Source organism: Xiphophorus hellerii, chromosome 22, assembly GCF_003331165.1.
Source record: "Xiphophorus hellerii strain 12219 chromosome 22, Xiphophorus_hellerii-4.1, whole genome shotgun sequence".
In the NCBI taxonomy this organism is placed as follows: Eukaryota; Metazoa; Chordata; class Actinopteri; order Cyprinodontiformes; family Poeciliidae; genus Xiphophorus; species Xiphophorus hellerii.
The window spans coordinates 19,868,744-19,894,749 of record NC_045693.1 but is presented as its reverse complement, the minus strand read 5'-3'; the positions used below and the strand labels follow the sequence as shown (position 1 = coordinate 19,894,749).

Sequence of the window (26,006 nt, the reverse complement as noted above, 5' to 3'; positions counted from 1 at the left end):
TCTTCTCGTTGATGACTAAAGAATTTAAATTAAATGTCTCAGAATTATGAACGCTTTTTGAGATTATAACTTTTCCTTAAATAATTCTTGTGTTTGAGTTTAATTGTCACAGAGAAGTCAGAATTGGTCTTTCATGAGCTGAGAGGGCTACTGGTGGTTTTACATGCACACATTTTGACCAGGAATGGACTCATCTACTGAGCAAAGCCAGACGCTCCGTCTTCATAAACTGTCGTCTGGATTCGTGTTTATTTTGAAGTCTGCTTCAGTACAAATGGCTCTGGATGTAGGCTCTCAACAATCTGGCTTTAATCTCTGCATGAACAAGAAACTGATCTTTGGCGGTTGGTCGTTTGAATGGATTAGAAACCGTAAACAGCGTTTTGTGTGCACATTTCCATAAAACTGTTTTCAGAACAGCTTTGCAAAGTAGTTTTACCAATTTATATTTGAATCACCTGACCCAGGAATAATCTAATTATCTTAGAGGTGCTGTAATATGCTCCATTCAGTGGTTTGACCTCCTCTGTGGCTTTTCAGTTCAGTGCAGTACCATCATTTTTGCAGGAATTTATTTTCTATTCTAATAATATCGTTCAGGTTGTTTCACTGAGGTCACCATCAATAACCAAAGTCTATAATCCATCTGACTGTCCAGATGCTACCAAAATTACAAAGACTGCCTGTGACCCATCTTGAAAACTCATCCTGGAAGCATCATTTAGACTCTCGCTGTAGAGCGTTAAAAGAATTTGCCCTGTGCGGCAGATAATATATTTTAGATCAACAGAGCTGAAACAGTTTGAAGGACTTGCAGATGTGTTGGAGCGACTTCAGACCTGTCTCACTTCTGTTTTGAGCTCTGGCTGTAAACACCTAACGCTCAGTTTGCTTACAGGTGATTTTTCAAACAGGTTTTGAGTTTCTTTGAAGTTGTGCTCCAAAAAATTAGGCAACCAGTTTGTGAAAAAAAACAACACTATCTGACCATAATGTGTGAAAGACTTCATTTTTGGCCAGTGTAAAACGCTGAAAGATTTGTGTCCACCAAATTGTTTCACGGAAGCTGTGTCCCATCTCTGGGATTATAGAAAATTACTTGGAACATTTTATTCCACTGCTGCCAATCAGCAATCCCACTAAATGTGCCAAATAAAATATCCAGAGAAACAGAAATCCACCATAAACACTAGCTCTGAATGAAGATACTGTAGCACTGAGGACTTTATAATCATTGTGTGATTTGGCTGTCACAGGATTACATTGCACCTTTAAAAGTGAATGTTTGTGTAGTTGTATTAAAATGATTTCCCTCTTCCTCTTTCTTTCTCTCTCTAGCTGCCTCAGAGGGGAGAGTGAACGGCGGAGAGGATTTCTTTCAGAAGGTGAGTGTGCAGTCTGCACCTGGGTTTGCTTTGTCTTTGGGTTTCACTCGAGCACCACTTCTCTCCTCACAAGGGAGCGTACGTCAGGTGTTTCGTCCAGTCACTTCTAATTACAAATCGAAACAAATAAATAGAACGCCTCTGACGTTAAATGGCCCCAGGACTCTGATGCCAAAACACAGCTGACACAACACTCGGGGCCATTCTCACTTACCTAATGTACTGTGACATACTAGATTATCTAGAGTTTAGTACACTGTTAAAAATGGGCCCAGTGGTGAGTCTTTTTACGGACTGTTGTAATAAAAGTTAATGAAGGCACTACATAAAGAATAGCACAAGGAGGATTCTCCTTGATTTTAGAAAGTCTTGAAGCGTTTTTTTTCCACCCCAAGTTCTTTGTATTCTTTCTGATATGTCAGTCAAGTGTGAATCTGTGTGGTTTTTATATAAAAGTATTTTTCCCATTGTGCTAAGGAGTATTTTCTTAGACTATCCAACACTCCCAAAATTAGATTAAGGTGGATTGCTTGCCAGCTACATCTCAATGAATAAAGAACAGAACATGCACTGTGAGATCAGGTCACTGCAGGGGTGCAAACACATTTGTTCATGCATGTACGTTTGAAACAGATCAACAATAAAATGTTAACACCAAAGTCTCATCTCTACAACAGGCTCTATTGATTGAAAGTCTTAGGTAAAAGTTGAACAACCTCCCCATCATGCATGGCAACTATTAGATGAACTCTTCTGTCATTTTTGGAAAATTCCAAACATCAACACCGTGTCGTGTTTTATTACTCAGTTTTGCTAGTTATTTTCTTCTCTTTGAAACATTGCTTGTGGATTGTTACTTGCCTAAAACAAGCTTCAGAGTGTATTAAACACCCTCCTCAGAAAGCCACTGGGCTGTAATCAAAGAAATGAAGGACAGCGGGGTTTGTTTCAGCGTTCCTCCTTTCTCTGTTTTCCGCTTTTGGTTTCGGAATTTGGGAAGCTGAGTTTAATGTCAAAAAGTGGCTATTTCATTTTTCCTGCAGCAGTTTTCTTAACCTAAGTAATTAAAGCCAGGCGCCTTTTCATTCCCCCCCTCTCCCTTTTGCTAGAATTTGGAGGATGCACTATACTGTAGCTTTGTGTGTACTTGGATATAAATATAATGTATCTGTGATTCTGTGACTTAAAGTTTGCTTAAACAAATAATCCTAATTACACGTTAAATCAGATAACAGAAATTAGCGTGCTGATGTTTGACTTGGCAAGAAGCAATGAAGCAGAAGTCCCGGCGTTATGCTTTTCCAGCAGTATTTCCATTTCCATAACTCCTGATTCCCTGTATATGCCCAGTAAAAGTCAGGAAAATAAACACCAAGTGTGGAGCGTGGAGCAGTATTGTTGAGAGAAAATGGATGAGCTGCATAGAATACCTTGAATTTGATGAAAATGGAAACTCTTAGTTGGACGGCTTCCTGCCTGTCCCACATCCCCACCGCACATATTCAGTGCAACTAATAAACTGGTTTTCTAGCTTCCTCGTGAAAGCATATGGTCAGTTTTATTTATGTACTTATTGTTTTTGACACACACTCTTTTTGCTTGTGCCTTGGGACTGAGATCTGCTGTTCAGCCGCAGCACAAAACGGTCCGCCCCTGCGCTTTCTCCCCAAGCCCACTACCTCGGTTGATCAGAGCCTCTTACTCACTGTCTGCTGGACTTCCCTGAGTCTAGTTTAGTCCGCCCTGTTCACAGAGTCAGTGAAAAAGTTACAATGATGGCAGCAGACCACAAGCTGGACCACTTTGGGATTGGCCCTGTCGAAGTTCTCGCAGCTCATATGAGGGAATAGCCGTTTGGTTTTGGCCCTCAAACTCTCCCTCTTGCTTTCATGTCGCTTTGTCTTTGCACTCCGTTATACCACAGATGTCTCACTGCTATCAGTCTGGTGCAGTGAGAGTTTTTCTCTGCAAATTAGGTTCATGATTGTTTAATAGAAAACATGTGTCAGTAGGCAGTTTAAGGGGCTGTTGTGCTGGAAAAGTTTCCCATTGTGATCTGTTGGGAGTTTGAATTCATGGCCAAGACCAGAAAGCTTTTTGGAAAGCGATGCAGAGGTTGAGCCGTGAGGCAAAAGAGAGACTTGAGAAGCTAAGCTGAAGCTGGTGAAGATGATAACTGTTCACCACACAAGGTCTCAGACTGGATTTTGAGCTGAGAGGCAACTTTGAACTTGTATCCAGTTCATCTGGGATCGCCTGTTCCATCTCTCCTTCCCAGAGAATGTGGTTCTTTAAATTATGCCAGGCCTAATATAACAGTGGCAGCATGCTTAGATCTGAGGCCAAACATCATTTATTTAGTTTAGTTTTTTTTTTTTTGCACCAAAGCAGCTTGTATTTCTTTGCTCTGACATCAAAAAAAAAAATTACCACAGTCCAAATTGAGTGATCGTCCTGCAGGAAATTATGAGAGGCTGACATAAGTAGGTCAGACAGTTTTGCGGCCCAATCCACACTTACATGGATATTTATGCAAAACACACATTTTTTGTGCTTGTGACCCATATACTGCATGTGGATTGGAGAAATGATGGCCTGTAGACCCACTTTGCTCAGGTATACTCTTCCCTTCTGTGCTAAAATCTACATCCACCCTTTTTTTATGGGTTTTTCCCTGCTCTCTTGTTTTTTCCTAACGGCTTCCATTAAATTTCAAATAAAAACTAAACATCTTAATTACTGAGAAGAAAAGGTAAAAAATGAGTTACGACTGTTTTAGTGGAAACTTAATATTAGAAGTCGGTTTCCAGTCAAAAACTCAACTCTCCTTCTGAAGTCAGAGTTCTAGCTGGAAAAATCGGCCGAATGTCAGGATATCACTGTTTGCAGTCCCACTTTTGCAAACAACTGCTTGGACTTCAATAAATATCCGTTTATTTGTACCATGAATTCAGACTGTATGTCAGCAATATATGCATTGATGCTTGTTTGATACTGCAAAGGAAAATGTTTAGGTAGGACTGTAACATTTTCTGTCAATGTCATTGAGATACTAACTTTAACTAGTTCTTATTAAGGTTTGAAGTGTTTATTTATGACATGTCATGTCATTATCACAACAGTGACCAATAGAATTGCAAGTCACATATACCCATATACATATAGTTTATATTTTACTGTGTGAATTTCTTTCCAATTCTATTTAAAAAAGATATATTTTTTGTTCTTTTTCCCTCAAGCAGATCCTAAATTAAGGAGATATTGCTACATTAAATATAACACATAATTGATATAGATTTAGTTATTTAGTTGTTAGATTGTGTATCATTGTCTAAATGTGACTAAACGCTAAATGACAGCAAAGTTTCTCTAATACTGTCCTGGGTGATGTTGACATCAACTGGCATTGTTGGCATGCTTTATGCCACCTTGGTAGTGTGATGGTTTAAGGCAAATTCACCACAGAAGTCTACAAGGAGTTAAACCAGAGGCACACACAGTGTTGTGTGACATATATTTGTAAACTTTCCTTTCAAATGAATATTGCATGTGCTTGTATTGCTGATAATAGTGGCATAGTTTACGTGATACATGAGTAAATGATGCATAACCACTTAAAAATCTCTTGGATTTGCTGATAGCCATGGTAAATAAACAGATATGCATAGAGACGACCTCCAGGTTGTTTTAGATATATGTGTTCCCTGTCCCATCTTTTCACGAATGAGCTGTTCTCTACCAGTCTTTCGTTGTCAAATGTTTCGAGTAGCACTACAGCAAACTGCGGATGTCCAGACTAACTGGACAGGGCAATCAGTGGCGGTTCCTCACAACCACCGGGGTGGTGGGTGAGAGGAGAGGAGCGGGTTGACAGCGGCGAGGTTGGTCGCCCAGAGCACCAAACAGGCTAAGACCGCTGCCGTTAAAGAGACAGAGACCCAATTTTATGATGCTAAATTACCGAGTCATTTAAGTCACATTTGATATACATACAGCATTTTTATAACAACTGAATGTAACATAATTACTTGATTGTGCTATAAAATAGCTGGGAAAAAAAACATAAACTGCCCCACCTGGTGGCCAAGCAGTGCTTTTTGATTCACGTCCCACAGATTGTGTTGACACTGTTTTTCAGCGGGGGGGTTTTGTTTTACTTTTTTAAGAAGAAAAGTAAAGGAATATTACTTTGGCGGCTTAAATAATTAGGTTTCCTCTGGTTGAGGATGTATATATTTGACTAAATGTTCGACTAGGGTGTTTGCAAATCTTCCCCCCTTGTAATTTGTGTTGCCTTTTCATAATTATGTAAACATTACTAGCCAAGAGCGGTAACAAGGCGATAGCTGCGAGTTAGCACTTGGATTCTTAACACGGCTGTTGAGTCTCGAGGGGATGGTTGAGTCAGCTCTGTCCGCCTTGAGCTCTGCTGTCTTTAGCCTCTTAACTCTGCCTTACACCCGACTAAAGCCCTCTCCCCGTCTCACTCCACGATCACACATTCCAGCTGCACTAACAGCTGCACTGTTGCAGAAAACAACGCTGCCATGCCGATTTGCTGCTGTGACAACCCAGTCACCTGCATTGACTACATGTGCTGTCTTTTTAGACATTTCCTTCGTTTGTGATGCTACACATTGCTCTAGACTTCTTCGCAGCTGAAAACCTCAACTACCCAATCAGTGTTGTTAATAGGATGCCATGAAAACCTATCGCAGCAATGTCTGTATTTGTTCAGGTTAGGAAAAAGGGTGGAGTGGCAGGAAAAAAAGAAGTGTGGAATAGTAAATGTATAGGTTTCTTAATTTGTTCAAATACCTTTAGCCATTTCAAGGCCCCTTGTGAAAACAAACCCCATCCAGCCCTTTAAAATGTTGTGTGGTCTGTCAGAAATCATTCCCATCTGCTGCGTGCTGCCAAAAACAGCAAAGCTGGACAGGAAGCGGGTTTCTCTGAACAAAGCCCTTTTTACAGAAAATGTTGACGACTCAAGTGCTTGAAGATACAAGCGAAGGGCCGTGATGTCATTTTCATGATAAATCTTTTTTCTTTTGTTTTTTGAAGTTATTGCAATTTACCTTAGCTTAAAAAAGAGCAAATTTGAATTTTAAAGTCACACTTTTCAGATACAATTTTATCTAAAACTCAAAATGGAATCAGTCATGGTTTTATATTTAGGCCATCCTTGCCTCCGTAATTACAGCAACCTCTGAGAACTGGCTGCAGTATTATTTTTGTTAAATTGCAGTGTTCTAAATGAATGCCTCTGCGATAAAACCCAGACAATGTCACAGGACTTGAAGCAAAAAGAAAAAAGAAAAAAAGGTGAAAATAGAAAAAATAAACAAATAAAAAGCATGAATTGATGTGGATTGGTTTCCCTTTGTATCATTAAGCACAAAATACCATTTTTTTCCTGTTGTTTGTACCACATCCAGCTGTCCGCGCGAACATGTGACTTCAGTCAGCGCAGTTAGCATCCCGCTCTGGGCTGAAGATGATTTATTGGGCTTCCTCACATGTACTAGATGACGGCGGGGTGGGTGTCCTGTAATAGATTAGAATTACTGCCTCGGGATAACATAAAGTACCCAGTTAGGAAAAAAAAACTCATCAGGTTAAAGTTTCAGGCCTGTATTTTACTGCATGTGAAGTCATTGATTTTATCGCAGAAAGAAAAAAAAAACTCCACAGACAGTAGGGATGGCAACATTGTACCTGATTATTCAACTGATTAAGGATCAATTTTAACCACCTCGGCTTTCGTTTAGAAATTTGAGTGAAGAACAAGAGCAAGACCAAAACAATGAGAAACAGTTCATAATAGTGTAGTTGTTATTGCGAATGCTGTTGTGGCATCTCATTAGAAAGCTAACCTACAGCAGGCCTTTGACTAACTGTGGAAATGTACTAATGTGGTTCTCTATGAGGCAATGGCAGTGAAACTGGGCACTAAAATTTTTTTATTGTCCACATCCACTATTTGTTACAATCCTATGACATTTTCAGCTCTAATAATATTTGGCTTTATTTTTTTTGCGTTTTATTTCACAAGGTATCAATTTTGTGATTGCTTCATCAGAACAAATGAATGCTGATGAAAGTATAGATAGAAGTATAGATTGCTCAGCCAAAATATCCTTAGCCATTGATATTTTCAACATTTTCTCAAATTAAGACCACACACTTTACTGTGTTTTGTTCAGATTCTGTGTGATGGACCAGCAGAAAGCCGTGCGTAATTGGGAAGTAGGAGTGGTACGTGGTTTTCAAACGTTTTTACAGAGTAAATCTGAAGAGTGCTAAGCATTTGTTTTCATCTTTGCTCAGTCTGATACCCCTAAATGAAATAAAATTCAACCAATTGCCTTTAAAAATAAGTGTAATAGTACACAGTCTTTATGAGTATAATGTAAACTCATGAGAAATAGAAATGTTCTGTGAAGGCTTCAGAGCTGCTGAAGTTGAACATTTTCATGTGCTAGAATGGCTCAGTCAAAGTCAAGATCTGAATCCACATTAGGAAATGATATAAAGCCGAAGCTGGAAAAACAAAACAAGAATGTCTCACATTATTAAAGGCATTTGTTGTGCTAATGTGTTGCGCAAGAAATTTGCCTTGCATTAATTTGCTTTAATCTGTTTCAGATGGATGTTGTGGTGTTTCAAATCAGAACCGACGCACAGTTGTTGTTTTTGTTTTGCAACCTCTAAAAATGCCAATTTTTACCAAGCCTGTTCGAAAGATTGAACGTTGCCTTAGAGTTTTCATCGAGCTGATGATCTAGCCTGTCCATTTTTATATGTGATTATAGGGCTGGGATGTAGGAAACCAGTGAGGCTTGAAAGGGCTTCCAGTCAACCATCACAGACTCAGAGCGTAAAGCTGCAGAATGAAGAAAGGCATGTGTTGGACTTTTTCAGAGCTCACTCTCTGTTTCTCAGGTGGGCGCGGGTGGCAGTGGACAAGCTGTCAAACTTTATTTCAAAAGATCCCAAACAGACCGCGCTGCTTCCAAAGGGCCATGTGGAGAAATTAAACACATACCTTGTTGGGTATTTGGCACCAGCTGCACGCTGCAAAACATTATCCTGGCACTGAAATTAATAAACAAGAGTAAAGTCGTCTCATTTTGGATTTTCTGTCCGTGTTAATAAGCTTGAACATCTGCAGGGAGCGCTAATGGGGCTTAATGTACACTGATGTCCATCTGACTTGCTCTGTTTATCTTATGGCTCAATGCAGTTGTCCACTGAGATATATTAAGTGGTGGCTGGCGGTGGTGTAATGGCTTGACACGCTCCTCCAGTGCTTCGTCACGTGGCCGAGACTTCGAGAACTTTGACAAATTCATATCTTCTCCACCCTGAAAGAACAAACCCCTGGAAAGTATGAAAATAAACAAAAGACTGCAGGACGTTTGAGAAAACAAGGATGGAACGTCTTGAGGAGGACAAATCCATTAGGACACAGCGATCATTCCTTTCCTTTTTTTTCCTTCTGGTGTTATTCTGTTGGCTTTTTGTCCCTCTCCACTTAGATTAACCCCTACTTAGGATGAGCTTCTTCCGAAGAGCGTTGTTTCTGGATTGCAGCTGTTAATCCAGCCGAGGTGAACTCCTTATTGCTCAAAAAGACAAGCGGGAGTTTATTAAGAAACCCAAGTGCCTCCCGAACACCTTCTTACTCTTTTTATTCCCACTTCCTGCTGTTTGTTTTTTTAAACCACTCTAGCATATGCTCTTGGTTAGATTTGTCAAAGAGTTCTTCTCATAAAGATGTCTTTTTTTCTTTTTCTTTCTTCCTTTTTTTAGTTCCAAACCTGAAAGTCCTCTCTGTTTTGATTTCCTTTTCATTTTTTGGTGGGATGAATTTGAACCCTGAGCAGAAATGTATGTCTGGAAAAAAGCACCCTGATTCAGCAAATAGGTTCAAAGTGAAATCTAGTAATAGACGCTGTAGCTCCTCTGACTGTTTGAGTATTTTACTAGTTCTGTGTTCATCATCACTTTACTCCTTTAACAGTTAGACACAGTTTCCTTGCATCTTTCCAACACACAGTGTCTGCTAATGTCATTGTATGTATGATGGACTAATATCTTCCCATTTTCACTCTTTTCCAGATCATGGATGAAACCCAAACACAGATAGCCTGGCCTTCCAAACTGAAGATTGGAGCCAAGTCCAAAAAAGGTAAAAAAAAAAAAAACAGAAAGAAAATTGTGTGATTATTATTATTCCCTTTTGACAAGATGGTGACTTTGTAAGCAGTTGAAATGGTAGCAGGGATTCAAGCAGTTCTTATCATGGCTGAAAATGCCCGCCTTGAAACTGGAGTGTATTGTTCATAAATGGAAATCAGGACAATGATCTGGATTTTTTTGTTCCTAATGTAGAACAGAGTCATTTATCCTTAAGCACTTATTGTTACTGAGTCACAGTCTGATACTACATTATAGTTAGTGTCATAAATGCATGTTTACTTCAACACATGAAATATAATTGTTCATTTGTTCTACCTGGTCTAGATTGGTGTTTTTTCTGTCTGACAAAAAATTACATGTTATGTTTCATGAATTCAGTTTAGGCAGAAACTCCATTTTTGATCATTTCAAATATTCTGCGATCAGGATATCCCTCATAATGTAGGATTTATGTGAGAAAACATTTTTTGAATAGTTTTCTCTTCTAAAAATGAGAAAGCTCATTTTTAGAGACTTCTCTAAAAATGAGAAAACTCACATATCTACAAGTTTTCCAGAAAAAATAGCACCACTATGCTATTTTTTCCAATGCATTTGGAGATAACTCATACATTTTATGAGTTAGCTCATGAGCTTAAACTTATTATCAGAAATGTACCCCTCTGCTTTCTTCTAGGTACACGATACACTTGTTCTGTCCCATTCTTGTTATCGCCGTGGAACTGTGATTAAAGGCCTTCTAACGCTTTGTTTTCGTCTCAGCCGTGGCTGAATTGATAACCTGACAGTTTAAAGAGCTTTCTGTTTCTGTCGCTATAAATTCAAAACAAATTGCTCCAGTTAGTGGACTACTGGACTACTAGTCTAAGCAGCAGGTTGCACTGTAAAAGAAAGCTGCAAAAATACATGTTTCCTGAAAGCTTACATAGTTATTATCCTCCTCGTGTGCCCTCTGATTTTATTTTTATTGTAGAGTGAAATGCTTCCACACTGACACATCCAACACTCGTGGAAGGTAGAACTTTTGAAATGACCGGTTCACTGACCGAGTGAAAAAAAAAAAAAACATTTTTTATTGTTGATCCCCTGATTATGATCTATTGTTCTGAAGTCAAAGACCAAAGCAATGTTAGTCTTTACTGTGATGTTGTTTCTGCCATGCCTCTTCTGTTTGTGGATGTTTGTGTCTGATGTGCTGAGCTCATAAAATGTGCTCGTAAAATGCGTGGCCAGTATGAATATGTTTATTTGTGAGAGAGGACAAGTGACGTGCAGATTAGTTTCTGAAGTCGAACATCTTGTCACCGTACATATTTGCTACATTCACAGTTATTTGTACTAATGGTGAGTAGTTAGAAGTTAGGATACGCATGAGCTGCTTTGTGATTATGATCTTATGGTAAAAAATACCACAGTTTCAATGTTGTTACACAAACAAAGACTATAGCATTATCCAATCGCTTTTAGTTAAAGCAAAAACAATTTCTGCTCCTACATTGATTACTAAAGCTGAAATGAGAAAATTCGGTTTACTACGACCTTCTCTCTGCCATTTTACTAACAGGATTTTAAAACATAAGTGCCATTTGACAGAAAGTCTTAGCTGCTAAGAAATCCTAACGTTTTACAATCTGGTTTTATATAGCTATGTAACTAGAAGACCCTAATGATGAAAGAGGAATTTTATTTTATGTGATTGTTGTTTTCTAATGCTCCCATTTTCATGCTGATTATGTCATCTATTGAAAACAAATATAGCATATATCAGTCAGTAGCTAGTTTGATGGAAAGGGCATTTTTGTCGTAATCAGTGTCCAAAAACAGGCTTTAATTTAAAATTCACCAGTTAGATTGAATTTCAAAAATGTTGCATCTAGTTATGTTTTGTGTAGATTTTTTTTTAATTTATTTAAGAGTTTATTTTAACAGTGAGTGTTGTCTTAGCCGGATGTCTCGGACAAAGTTATTAGAATCAGATGGATGAGAGGAAGGTATTTCTACGTTGCACTTGCATTCTTTAGTAAAAAGCTAATTGAGCCATTTGCACAGATGAAAGCTTACGTTTTCCATTCCTCGCAAGCCAATAACTTCATCTGCACGCAGGACTTTTTCTTTTCTTTTCTTCCTTTCTTTCTCCTACGGAGGCGGAGGTGTGGGAGTCGAAGCTCTCGTGTTTATTGGTAAAGTTGCTCCAGCATTCTGTTACCAATAAAAGATTCGCATGGTTATTTAAAGCTCTTCCGGGAGGGACGGACTGCGGAGGAGGAAAACGGGGGTGGAGGAATAGGTGTAGCTCTGCCCGCTTTGTTTCCCCCAGGAGAATTGCCAGCGCTAGTCTCCGAACCAGATGTGCGATCCACTGACATCATGTAACTTCCTCAGTTAGTCGGCTCAGACAAATGTTGAAGGGATTATGGGGGGATTCTTTAACATTTTTTCCTCTCTGATACAAAATCAACTTTAAGTCCTGGCAGTTCATACGTACATTACCCTTCATTCACGCTAAGGGTCCCTTCATTCACAAAGCCTGCTTCCTACACCGGCTGGCTGTGTTGTTGAAACCAAGGAAATCAGCAGGGAGAACAACTTGTGGGGAATCACTTGGTTACCTTATGAGTGTGGGAACTGTCGGAGTGCTCCAACGACTTCCCAAAGAAAGGAAAGGAAGAGGTCGAGGAAGCCCATTAGCTTCCATTTAGCTTTTATCTGCCAAGATCAAGAGAAAGGGCATTTACTAGAAGAGATGACAGAATAAAATTTCACACAGCAAAATTAGAGTTTAAAATGAAGTTATTAAATCTGTATTCGGTAACTGTGACATTAAAAACTGTGTGATCTCTGGCTGTTCAACAACTCAGGCTGCGTTAAAAGTAAATGGTGTCAGGTTTTGCTGTAGCTACCTTGCTGTATTATAGAATATTTTTTAAAGGTATTCAAACTTTTTTGAATCTAGTTGTGTCTTAACTACATGCAGAGAGACATTATGCAATTTGTTCTCAGCCTTTTATGTTTTCTATTAGCTGCCTAGCTAGAAGTAGGTAGCTACATTCGGCTAGAAGTTATCTTTTAGCCGAATGCTTTTAGATTTCAGAATTTCAGGTTTCTCAGTTGAAAGGCACACTCCATCAGAAGAGAAAAGTTAATACTTTTACTCAAGACTGGCTGCAAGGACAAGAACAAAATTCTTGTTAGCAAGGATCATACTTCAAAAAAACAAAACAAAAAAAAAAACTGGTAAAGAGAACTATTTTCTGTCCTATGAAGTACAGTAAATATTGGCCTTAACTTTTCATCTTCTCAGTATTCTCAGTGCAAAGTGCCTCACAAAATAAAAAAATAACATGAGAAATGTAACATATTAGATAAAAGAAGTAGGTTAAAGCACCGTGAATTTGTTTAGATCTACATACGAATGCTATTTGTTGGCACTACTAATGACATAGCAGACAAGGAGTTTTCTGCAAACCAATACAATACAGGCCTTAGGAAAACTCAAAACAACACAATTTACAGCTATTTAAGTAATTATTGTTTTGCTGCAATTTGTCCCAAACTTGCTTTATTTAAAGACAGCTGTCACATCTATAAACCTTGCTAATTGCTGCCTATAAAGACAAAAATAACAATGTTAATGCCGAAACTCTTGTTTCTAACAGTTAACATTTCCTGTTCTGCACAAAACTTTCTTGTGGTTCAATGTTTATTTCTTTAGAAGTGCTGTCATTATTTGTGTGTTACAGTAATTCCCATGGTTTGATTTGAATATGTTTTTTATTTTTTTATTTTACCATTTTTCATGCAAGTTATCTCTTTTTTTAGAGGGGTATTGTTAGTTTTTTTGTTTTGTTTTTTTTTTTGCTTTGCTTTGTCTGAAGACAAAACCTTGTTGTCTGAAACAGATAATAAATTAGCACATGGGTTGCAAAGAGGATTCACTTGGCCAGATTAAAAGTACCTTTTGGAAATATCAACCTATATGGCATTAAACTTTAAACTTTTCATTAAGCCCCACATTTTTGTATTCATATGCTTTTTATTGCTCTGATATTAAATGTTGTATTTTTATTAAATGTAAGCATCGAATAATCATAATCAACATTAATGAAGGTTTGAAAACATGAACCTGTGTGTAATTGATCTATATATTGAGTTACTGAACTGACTAACTTTTCACTACTATTTTAATTTATTGATCATTGTTATTGAAACTATCAGGTAACTGCTGTTATTAATTCCTTTTAGTATATTTTATTTTGAGAAGCAACGTCATAAATACAAAATAGATGTGCACATAACAAGCATAATTAGTACATTACTATTAACTGGTATTGTAAATGTTATAGAAGCTACATTTAAAATTACTTAAGGCGAAGATCTTCACCGCATTTGTTTCTCATCATGTCATAACAAATAAAACACAAACCTCAATTGCTCAGCCCTTAAAGTAACAGACGACTCAGCCATTTCTCTGGTACTGAAATGTGTTTTTAACTATTTTAATCTAAAGTCATGTTTTTCATAGCTCTGCTTATTTCCTTGGAATTCTGTGGCAGTGTTTCCTCTGCCATCTGGTGTTAATTTGCAGAAACCCATCTCAATTGATGGGAATTGTATGTTTGTAACCTCTCCACATTCAGTCTAGCACTTTATCCAACAACAAAAAAAAAGAAGCAGCCTCTCTATTTCATTTATCACCTGCAGGAAGTAATATCTGCAACCTGCAGAAGTGTGATAAGTCCAGTCAGTAGCCTGAGGAGCTAGCAATCAGAAGAAGCACACTGCCAGTGATTTAATACAGTGTGCACTCATGCCTGTCTTCCCCATAAAAAAAGCATTTTGACCAAAAAGTTAACTCAATCTGATCATATTTAGATTCCAATTTTTCAGGTTCTATTCTTTGTTTTTGTATGAAAATCATTTTAATAGCCCTTCCATGACGCCAACTGGAACTTTCTCTGTTTCCGCAGATGTTTTTGAATGGAAAAAGCCAAGCCAAACTCTCTTAATTCTCTTCATTTGTGTGGTATTTTCTAATGTAGCTGGAAAAAAAATCCTTCGGCTTTGCCAGTGGAGAATTCTGGGTCAAAAGGTTTCTCCTCTGTCAAGCAAAGCTGCGTGCAACTGAAAAGGCTAGCTGTCCTCAGCTGCGAGTCCAGCCCTTGTTGTTGTTTGTTTTCATAGCCGTCGTGTGAACCAAATTATGACTTAAGGTGTTCATTTTTTATTCCACAATCAATCACCTTAGAAGAGAGGAAGGGGAGAAAAAAAATGTACCTAACACACTCCAGAAATGCGGGGGTGTTCTACATCACCACTGCAACACTCGTTTAGGCTGGCTAATGTTTGCCAGATGTGCTCTGCAGGTTAGTTGGCGGACACTTAGAGGAGCCAGACTCCCTCTAATGGTCACAGTAAGTTTTGCGGGAGGAAATTGAGAGCTTTTGGTTGTTTACAGCAACAGCCAAATGATGGGAAAACTGCCTGGAATCAGCAGTGAGGCTGTGAAAAGTCTCCAATGGCTCTTTGTGCTCTTTTTTTCCCCTTTGTGTTTCTTTGTTCTACTTAGGCTGTTTTATGATTTCACTCGTGTTTTTTCATATTCTTGATAAAATGTGGGGTTTTTTTGCAGTTTTCTGACCCGTCCTGGAGATTTTACCAGTCCTGCCCTCTTTGAGACTGACAACATGCAACTGTGAAGCTAAAAAAATAAATGTGATTTATTGAGCTCGGTGTGCAGCTCGTACTGTAAATCCGAGTCCTGGGGTGTTTTTCCTGGGGAGGGGTATTCCTGGAAGAGGGGCTTTGGTGAGCTTCCTGCTACTCAGCACAGTTTAAACATGGGCAAATGAACTGTAAGAGTGCAGAGTAATTTGTCCTCTTTCTATGGATCTGTGTTTGTGTGCTTTTGCATTTGCAAAAGGGCAACATGTAGGAATTTGCCCATTTTGAGCTTTACCTGGGAATCGTTACATTCTCTCTTTTGGGGATTTTTTTTTTTTAGCTGAGGGAACACTGTTTGTTTCTTCTGAATAAATCTCTGTTTGCACGCTCTTATGTTCGAAACATCTACAAGAGCAATAAGTTAGAATATCATCAGGTAATGTATTAAATAAAACAAGTCAGATTTCATGTAGATTAAATACACATTGGGACATTTTTGTCTGTTAATTTTTATGATTATTGACTACAGCTAATAGAAGAACACAAAACTCAGTTTAATGAGCAGGTCCATGTATTGAACTCGGTACTTGGTCGTTGCTCCTTTTGCATGGATTACAATTTTAATCCAGCATAGCACAAGATAATTAGCCTATGTTAAGGTGCTAAAGAAGCCCAGGTTGCTCTAATCGTGGCCTCCATGTTCTTGTCTGGTCGACAAATATTTGCTGCTCAGATTTCATCAAAAGCTATCCTTGTGTTTAGCAATAAAGCAGAACATTATATTAATAAACAATGCATGAGTCCTCAGGTTTACTTTTCCTGCTGTAAGGGAGCCCACTGTGGATGTGTTGCAATTATTCTGAAATTAGATGTGTTGTGTAATATTGTTTCAAATGAAACAAATAACCCAGTAGCCTCTCTTTTTGAACTTTATCTTGGAACACTCAAGCGGCAAAAGTAAACCCGCAGTGTTTCACTTTGCACAAAGCAACTAATAAAACTGCAACCACCCAGCCAGGTGATTATGAATGCCTGCTTGCAAATTTAGAAAATATTCCACTTTCTGTTACATCTAAGCTAGTGGTAATCTTTTTTTCTCCCACTATTCTCTTCTAAGTGATTGGTTGTGGAAGAAAATATGAAAATCAAGTCATAATTGGGTTCACACGACAGCTATTGTAAATTGGTAAAAAAAAAAAGGTGGAAAAATAATTCATAAGTAAGCTTCCCAGGTTTTGAGACAAGGATGTGCAGAAAATCAAGATGTCACTCTGTTTTTGCAATGCTTTACATGACAGGCAGTTTTTTAGCGTACTCTAAAGAGCGACAAATGGCATAAGTCCACTTCCACAGGGAGCCGTCTGACTGCTTGCAGACTTCATCGAGATTGCACATATCAAAACAACAATTATTCTTGCAGAGCTTTTCTCCTAAGCTCACTAATTTGCTGATAAATGCAGCCATCTTTTGTTGAATGGACTTTAAGTTGTCTCTTTCTTTCGCATTCTGCCGTTAGTCCTTATCGGCGCCGACACCTTCCCACTAAATAACAACGCTTTGTTTCTTTGTTTCAGATCCACACATCAAGGTGTGCGGGAAACGAGATAACGTGAGGGAAGCTAAATACAGAATCATGTCTGTCCTTGACACAAAGGTAAAATTAAACTCCCCCCCCCCCCCCTTTTCTGTTTTTTGGCTCCAAATGTATTTCACTGCAGTGCAAATAACAGATTGCACACTGACTAGTCTCCAGTCATGCCCAATTCTCCTATATCTATGTTGTTATGGATTTAAGTGTTTGTATGTAGCTTCTTTGCCATAGCAACACAGACTTTTGCTTATTTGGAGCACTGCACTGTAGCGCCTCCTAGAGGAAAAAATTTATTTGTGCAGATTTAGTTTTGTCTGCACACTTTTACATGTTTTTGTCATTAAACGGTTGTTTTAGTCCATTAGATTTGACTCAAATATTGTATTTTTGATTGATTTCTTATTAATCCTCCTCATGTTGCTCATTTTTCTGAATTAATTTATGCAAGTATTTAGCAAAAACGGAAATTGAAATAAGGTCTCTTTGGAGTAAAGTTTATTTTAGAGATGAATTAGGGGTGTTTCTAATAATCTACATTAATGCTGTGTATATCAATACATATAATTTTTAGATGTACACTATGCACCTCTGTGTTTCTGCACATTAGAGCAACAGGGTGACGCTGAAGATGGACGTTTCCCACACAGAGCACTCGCATGTCATCGGCAAAGGTGGGAATAACATCAAGAGGGTGATGGAGGAGACGGGGTGCCATATCCATTTTCCTGACTCGAACAGGAACAACCAGGCAGAGAAAAGCAACCAGGTTTGAGACTTGTTCATTTTTTATCCCATGAGCCCAAAATGTCATCCGAAATCGCAATCCAATCGTCGTCTTATAATGATTGATTCTCCGGGCGTAGTGGGTCGTTAAGTCGATCTGTGAGTGTCGGCTTTTGTTTCCTATGCTAATTGTCATAAGATACCAGGCTGGATCGTTTGTACAGTGTCCTGTGATTACTGGCAGTTACAGAGGGAGTCGGGCTGGATCCTGCTGTACTTCCCGGCGAAGTGTAGCACTAAGCCAATCGTCACATTCGCATCTATTACCAGCTAGTCTCCAGTGCGTCATTGTATAACCCACTGGGAAGTCCATCCATTATTGAAAAAGTTCAGGTCTGATCTCTGCAGCCCAGTACAGTTTGAATGTTTGGCACCGTTAAACCTTTCAGTGCTCTGATCTCATATAGTGCTCAATCCCCTCCAGTTGTTCTCTGATGATGCAAGCATTGGCTGATTAGCAGCAAGACGACTCCCTTCAGGGCTAGGTCCCTTTAAGCACTCTCCTTTTCATTTTCTCTGACGCCAAACACTTTTAGATTCAGCTGAACCTTGCAGATATGTTCCCAATACTGAGAGTGACAGTGGTGTTGATAAGGAGATATAGACTGGTTGATAAATCAATGATGTGTTTTTGTTTGTTTGTTTTTTTTGTTTTGTATCTCTGACAGAATCTCGTGGGACTTGATCTGTTGTTGCACTTAACTATATTGAGAAAAAAAAATTTCTTTTTTGCTACATTTCAAAATTGATCATTAGGGTTTGATTATCAATCGTGCTATGATGAATTTCAACCTATTTTTGTGCTTGAGTCATAAATAACAGTGTTAAAAATATATATTTACTCGTTTCCTCTGAAAATACTGTTGGAAATGTAATTCCTCTGTTCTGAATCTAACTATCTCCTTCACTTGTTGTTGAAAACTCAATTACCTGAGTTGTAACCAATTGTGAAAGAATTAGCTTTGTACAGATTGTACAGATTTGGATTTCTGCCAAAACTGGCTAACCCATTTTCATATTTTTATTGTTAACAGGTGTCTATCGCAGGGCAGCCAGCAGGCGTGGAGGCAGCACGTGTAAAAATAAGGGTAAGCTTCTGGAGCTCCGCCAGTTTTGCCTAAAGGGGATACTCCACCCTGAATTTAAATGGCAATTCCTCATTCCTTACACCCGTGAAAGGTTATGCTTTTTGTCTTCACGAAGCAAAGTTTTACTGTTTCTGTTGGGAGAAAAAGAGCAAGATATTGCCATGATATTTTCCCAAAATGTGCCACTTATTTTTCTTAGCTTATACTGAAAATGCATTTAGAATAGATTATTTATTTAATGTCACATTTATCATTTTGTTTCATACTGACATTACTAAAATCCTTCTTTTACATCCTTAATTAGGATAAATAAGAACAAGTTATAAATGTAAACCAGTTCCTGACAGCACTGGAACTGATGATTTTTTGTTTCTTAGCAATAGAAGTTTTCCAGGCATAGAAAAATATTGATCCGATTGAGTCAACCCAGAAACTGTCTGTAAGATTCAAAACAAAAATGCTGCAGTTGGACAGTTTGGATAGTTTTTGAATCTACATCTACATCTATATACAGTAGATAACTTTTGTGAAAATAAAACTCAAGTGAAATCTATCTATCTATCTATCTATCTATCTATCTATCTATCTATCTATCTATCTATCTATCACTTGAGTTTTATTTTTACAAAAGTCTTTTTAAGAGTCATTTAGTAATTTATATATGCATCTCAGTTGTCCATTGGGATACTTATGAAAATACTCATTTATCCTGAAATATATATTTATTTACTTGAAATAAATATATATTTTTGTTGAAAATAAATGTATGACAAATATCTCAATTTACTCAACTACATTTTTACCTTGTCTGTAAATACGTAGCACACAGCATATTTTAATAGAGCTCCTGCATTTAATAATAATACAAAATAATTTAAACAATATTTTTATTTGCTTCAAAAGTCTAACAGCTAAGAATAAGGAAAAATAGCCTCGGACATCTTTTTTTTTTTTTTTTTTACCAAATACTAAAGTAGAGAAGAGCTACAGTCTCAACTCAGCCTACCTCATTATCTAACCGCTTCCTCTGATCAGTTGTGAAATAAAAGTTAGAGCCTTCTCCTTTTTGGCAAGTCCATCACCCGTCCGTTTCCTCGCCTTTTCCTCATCTCAAGTTTTGGTCTGACTGGAAGCCAGCTTTAGTGGCCAGAGGACCACCTCTGCTGGTTTTCAAGGGAGCTCTGTTACCTCTCCTAACTCTTGCTGCGTTTCATCACTACATTTGTGTCTGCGGCAAACATGGTCCTCCACTGCGATTTGACCAGAACCAACAGTGCTGAGTTCGCCTGTGAAAACAGCCGAGTGAGTGAAGTGTGTGCTGCAGAGTAAGTCACAGGAGGTCACCCTGAATGCTTCTGCGCTCTTCTAACTTGCTGCATTCAAAGGCAGAATATTTTATGCAAATCCAACCAAAGTTTGATTTTTTTTTTTTGTCCCAGCTTTTACCCATTCTGAAACACTTATGACACACTTCCAAAATGATTAAATCGACTTACTCTTTCGCTTACTTAATATGCCTATTATTTTACACTGCCAGTTGCCCAGGGTGGCATTAGAAAGAGAGAGAGAGAAAAAAACTATGTATCTGTAAGTTGGGCTTTGAATGTTCTATTTTTTCTTCTAGAAATGTGCAGTGAGGGGAATTGCACATTCATAAAATGTGCTAACTGTGCAATTCCCACACTTAGTGCGGAGTATGCTGCATTTTATCCCACCCCAGAATCTCATCAGGTATTATTATATATCCAGAACAAAAAAAAAAAATAGTAATGTAAACTTTTTTGCTCGTTCCAGTGGAGAGGCTTGCTACTTAGCTTTTAGATGAACTAAAGATGTAAATGTGTAATTCTACTTATAGTCCTGGCTGAGTCCTATATATCTCGTCTAAGTCCGGAGTCCTACAAGCTTAAAATGGCGCATTCCAAAAATATTTTGGAACGCCCCAAAAAAAAAAGGCAGTGAACTATGCAAAAATGTTAAAGGTATAAACTAAAACATACAGGTACTCTGTATTTTAGTCTATTTGAACACAAAAAAATTAAATATTCTTAAAACTAAATTTGTACTGTGCTAGCGGATGAAAACATATATCTGCCATGTCTTTAAAACCTCCAGGTGTAGATCCCGCACACTACAAGCAAAATGCTTCTTGGACATCAGCAAGGAAGAAATTAATGTAGTTAGAAACATAATTTTGTTTGTGTTATTATTTTGTTTTATTTGTTAAATTCATGGACATGGACAGAGACTTTTATTTTATTTGCATATGGAACAGTGATTGATTGTGTTGCTCATTCTCCTGTGTTTCTTCTGCTTGTCAGTCTCTGCTGAAACAAGTTTAGCTTTAAAGCAACAAACATAAAACACTTTCACTTGTAGTCTCAAGATATATACATTTTTGACTGAATTTCTCTGAAACTTTACACATTTTTTAAAATGTGTATAATAATTATTTACTGCCCTACAGTGAATAATTATGAGAATAATAACACTTCCTGAAATTGGCTGCATCTAAAGATTTCTAGCGAGTCACCTATTGGAAACCATCAATAAAGCTCAAGATAATTGCAGAACATTCTTGTGAAATAATGGGCTTTCTGCTAAAGCATGTGTATGGCTGTTAATCCAAATGAGATTTTAAAAAATAAAATGATTTAGTGATTTATCTTGTTCGATGGAGTGGCGGCTTGCAACCGTTCAAGAACAATTGGAATATAGAAAATGGACGGATGGTTTAGTAAATATAGCTAACAATACTTCTGTTCAGATGTAGAACAAAAACTCACTGACCTGTCACTTCACCTGTCAAACTTTTGCTGATTTGTTTTGTCTTTTTACTTTTAGTCCTCAACAATCATAATAATGTGGTGCTAGAATTTACTAGACCTTATTTTCTCCTGTCCCTATTTGACCCAAATATCATCAATGGCTCCTTATTCTGCCTTAACAATACACGTGATGTCTATTAAATTCTTAGACATAAAGCCAGTTTCCTAAAGCCATCCGGGCGCAGCTCTTGTAACAAGCCACTTGTTCATTCGAAGGTGGAGCGGACATGCAGGTGGTGAAAGCTTCGCCCAGTTGCTTCATCTAAAAAAGACGTTTTCATTTTTCTTCGTCTTTCCCCCGTGGTGTCAGTAGAAGTAAGGCCTTTAAAGCAGGACTCTTTGATTGAACACATGTGCAACTGTTTGCTTTGTAGGCTTTTGGAGGAGAAAAAAGAAAATAAAAAAAGCAAAAGTCAGCTCCACAGTAAAAATTGGTCTATTCTTCATTCAGCGCCTGACTCCTGCTGCTCACTGCTTGTCTTTTCTTGCTTATCCTTCCATCCTGACCTAAATTTCTCCAGCCCTCAGAGAGGGAGCACTGAAACGTGATATAAATGTAAGGCCAGGCGCATATGGGAGTGATCAGGGATACATTTCTTTGGTCAGAGCAATTCATGTTGCTTGCCCTTCACTGACAGCCAAAACCATAGTGGCGCTCTGCCCAAAAAGTCAGTGTTTGGATAACTGTGTGTACGTATTCATCAGTTAGTGTGTATTTCTATATCCCCTTCAGTTTGAATCCACATGGATGTAAGCCAAGTGTACTTTCTCCCGCATGCATGCATATGCATGTGTATGCATGAGTGTAGCCGTCCTGTCAGCATCTATTCTACTTGAGGGATGTGTTTGATACATTGAACAGGAACTGACCTCTCATGGTTCCATGCATGGTTTTTTATTCATACATGTGTGAGAATGACCAGGCTAACGACTGCTGATGTTTGTTAGAATTGTAAATCTAATTTTGAGCAGCTCTGCAGCCATAATATTTAATGGACTCGGGAGCTTTGCAGTTTCACTCTTGTTGCAGTGTTTTGTCTGGATTGACCTGACAGTTGCATGTGAAGTTCTGCCACCTTTGGCTAAAGGAATTGGCTGTTTTGTCTGTGTGTCAGCTGTCATAAGTCTCCGACATGAACAGAAATCACCCTATCCCTGCTGTGTCACTTCCTCTCCCTTTGGTCTTTATAAGTCTGTTTGATGTGTTGTGGTGCAAGCTGCTTTACTGCACCTGTGTTAGTCTGTATTAACAAAATTTGGCTCTGGCAACTTTCATAATCTACCAGCTACAAGTTCTTAGGTCACCATTGGAATAAAACAATGATAGTTTTGACCTGCAGGTTTGCTTTTCATCATTCCCGTCATCCCTTCGCCTTACAGGAGCTGCTACCTCTCGTGCTGTCCTTCGAGCTTCCAGCCATCATGCAATCAGACCCCAGCTCCCCCACTGTGCAGCATATCTCACAGACGTACAACCTCACCGTTTCCTTCAAGCCCCCAACGCGTCTCTACAGGGCCACCGGAGTCATTCGTGGTTCACAGAATAATGTCAACACAGTAAAGGTGAGCAAAGTCTTCCAGTGTTGTCGGGTACAATTTTCTTTAGGGAGTTTTTTTGGTTTTTAGTTATTATTTTTTAGTTGTGTTTTTTTAAGGAATGTTTTCTTTGGAAGAACCTGAGCCTCAGTTGATTGTACAAATTATCAAAAATTGGAACAAACTGAATTAATAGTTACATTACCACGCAAAAACGTTTTAGCTAATCTAATATTGTGGCTGAAATGTTCTTATATTGCATCACCTAAAAAGCTCTTAACTTTACAAGTAAGACTTAACATCTACAGTCGCAGTCTTTCATAAGAGTGTTTTGCTCCTGTTGAAGAAGTTTATGCTTCTGCTACAGTGGTAAGCTAACATTAACGTGCTTACTCTGCTTTGATATGACTTGTTGATGATTCGGGTGTGGTCCCAGATTACTGTGTTCAGATAAATCCTGCAGAAAAAGTTGTTCTCTAGCTTCAGAAGCATTGTGTTTTGTTTTTAAAGTCATAAAATTCAATGGCTAGAATATCTCGTCTTTTCTATATCGCAGCATCACACGTTGAGGGAAGATCATCTGCTACATTACCCTCAGCCATCCGAGGTTGCAGGGTAACATATTCCTGCTGTGAACAGTGAATCAGCTCTCAGGTTTCCCCACATATACTCAGGTTTTCATTGTACCGTAGGACCGTGCTTTCATTGTGGCTCTGGGAGTGTGTTTAAAGTTGTTATTCTGTCAGAGGTTAAGCCTCCACCTCAGTCTCTACAGGTTTTCTTCTAGTGTTGCCCTGAATTCAGCGCCATCTGTCTTATCATCAATTCCAACTGTGTGCAGTGTGAAGCGCACAACTAATGCAGATAACACAGCCTCCGACCTGAACTTTATATCTTCGCAGCTCAAGAATTGTCATTGGTCTCTTCCCTAGTTGATGCTCTCCTTGCCCAGTCAGTCAGTTTAGTTGGACAGATATGCTTTGTCAGATTTGCAGTTTTGCCTCTTTATTTTTACCATGCCCAGTAAAATGTTCAAAGCTTGGAATATTGTTTTAAAACCTAACTCTGCTATAGACCTCTCCACAAAACACTTTATACAATGGTTTATATTATAAATCATAAAAATAAACAAACATGTGGTTTTCCTTCCACTTTGCATCTGTGTGGTACTTAGTATTGCTCGTTCACATATAATAAAAAATACTTTTAAGTTTGTTGTTGGAATATGGATACTTTTGAAATGAACTCTAAATGGAAAATAAAGAAGTCTTTATATTGTAAAAGATGCAGCCATATTTGACTGAATAGTTTTTTTTTAAATGTGTACTGGTTTAGTTCGATTTGTATTGTTTAAAGATTTTCAAATGGCTCATTAATCTTCTAATGTATTTTTTATTTTCCCTTTCAGTAATTGGAAACATCGTTACTAACTAACCATTTGGCTGAGAACAAAGGTTGTTGTTCCAATCATTGTTTTATGCAAATATCAGCATTTACTACCCATTGTTTCACATTTATGCATCTCTTCTGGCTCAAATCACATTTTGCCAAACAGCCTTAATGCATTGCATTGTTCTCAGTGCAACGAATGGAAGTGAATGCAAGAATTATCCCTGACTTTGGGGTAGGTCTGATGGGTTGGGTTTGAGGGCTTGGGAAACGTGCCAGATGGAGGTTAAAGGATCACAAGAATATGTAAGCTATGTTATGTGGTAGTGTGAGACCCTCGGAGCTCAGTTAGACTGTTGCCAAAAACGCTCTGGGTTGTTGTCATTTGCTGGCCACAGTGTGTGGATTCCTGTTAAACACTGGAAAAGACTTGCTAAGAGACAAATCACAGAGGCACCAAATAATAAGTCTGTTAAATTTTGCATCAAGCGTAGGGTTGCACAGTATATCACAAATATTTCAGCATTGCAGTATCAGTATGTGCAATTTACTTTGTGCAAAGGACAATTTGGCTTTGGAGACAGGATTATCTTGAGGCACAAACCTACAGAATAACTCTATGAATGTCCTGGAGTGCTTCAGAAGCCAAAATCCAGACTTAAATTTGATTCAACATCTGAAAATGGCGGCACAGACATCTCTGCAAAGAATAAGCCAATCTGCCTAAAGATAGATGTGCTAAGTTTGTAGCATCATATTCAAGAAGTATTCAAAAATTTTGAGGAAGGAAATTCTGGCACATTTTGTAGCTTGACAAAATGTGGATAAGGTGAAGTGCTGTGAATATTTTCCGGATGCAATGGACATACTCAACTGAGCTTTACATTTTCAATAGCTTGAGCAAATAATCATCAAAATTAACAGACATAAATGCTTGAAATATGTCATTGTGTAATGAATCCATATAATACAACCTTCACTTTTAGGTTGAGTTACTGAAATTGACTCATTAGATAAGATTTATTGATTTTTCTGTGACATTTTACAGAAGGATATCACTAAGACTGAGAAAGCATAATCTATGCCACTAACTGTAGGAGTTAAATGTGTCTGTGGTAAATATAAGAATTAATGAAAGTTTCTTGTCTTGTTAAGTAGTTCTGTTTATAATCCAAAACCTCGTCACCCCTGTCTCCCCAGAGAGGCACAGCTCTGTTGCTGGAACATCTGGCTGGTAGTCTGGCAAGTACCATCTCCATCACCACCCACCTCGACATCGCGCCGCAGCACCACCTTTTTATGAAGGGACGCAACGGCAGCAACATCAAGCACATCACCCAGAGGACCGGAGCCCAGATCCACTTCCCCGACCCCAACGGCCCCCAGAAGAAATCCACCGTCTACATTCAGGGCACCATCGAATCCGTCTGCCTTGCGCGGCAGTATCTCATGGTGCGTGTTTTCTTTGCATTTCTTTTTTAATTGACATCCAATCCAACGGTTGAAATGGATTACTTTAAACTAAACATTGTTTTGTGGT

At 38.3% G+C, this 26,006-nt stretch overlaps 1 protein-coding gene across 1 annotated transcript in view; it reads left to right on the top strand.

The window, feature by feature from the left end:
* The window catches only part of bicc1a (BicC family RNA binding protein 1a), a 69,892-nt gene that overhangs the window by 25,339 nt on the left and 18,547 nt on the right, over positions 1-26,006 (top strand). Inside the window, exons 2-8 of the mRNA XM_032553674.1 lie at positions 1,339-1,385; positions 9,510-9,579; positions 16,826-16,905; positions 17,450-17,608; positions 18,660-18,713; positions 22,922-23,104; positions 25,667-25,918. Coding sequence (XP_032409565.1) covers positions 1,339-1,385; positions 9,510-9,579; positions 16,826-16,905; positions 17,450-17,608; positions 18,660-18,713; positions 22,922-23,104; positions 25,667-25,918 — 845 coding nt within the window. The remainder of the gene's footprint in view (positions 1-1,338; positions 1,386-9,509; positions 9,580-16,825; positions 16,906-17,449; positions 17,609-18,659; positions 18,714-22,921; positions 23,105-25,666; positions 25,919-26,006) is intronic.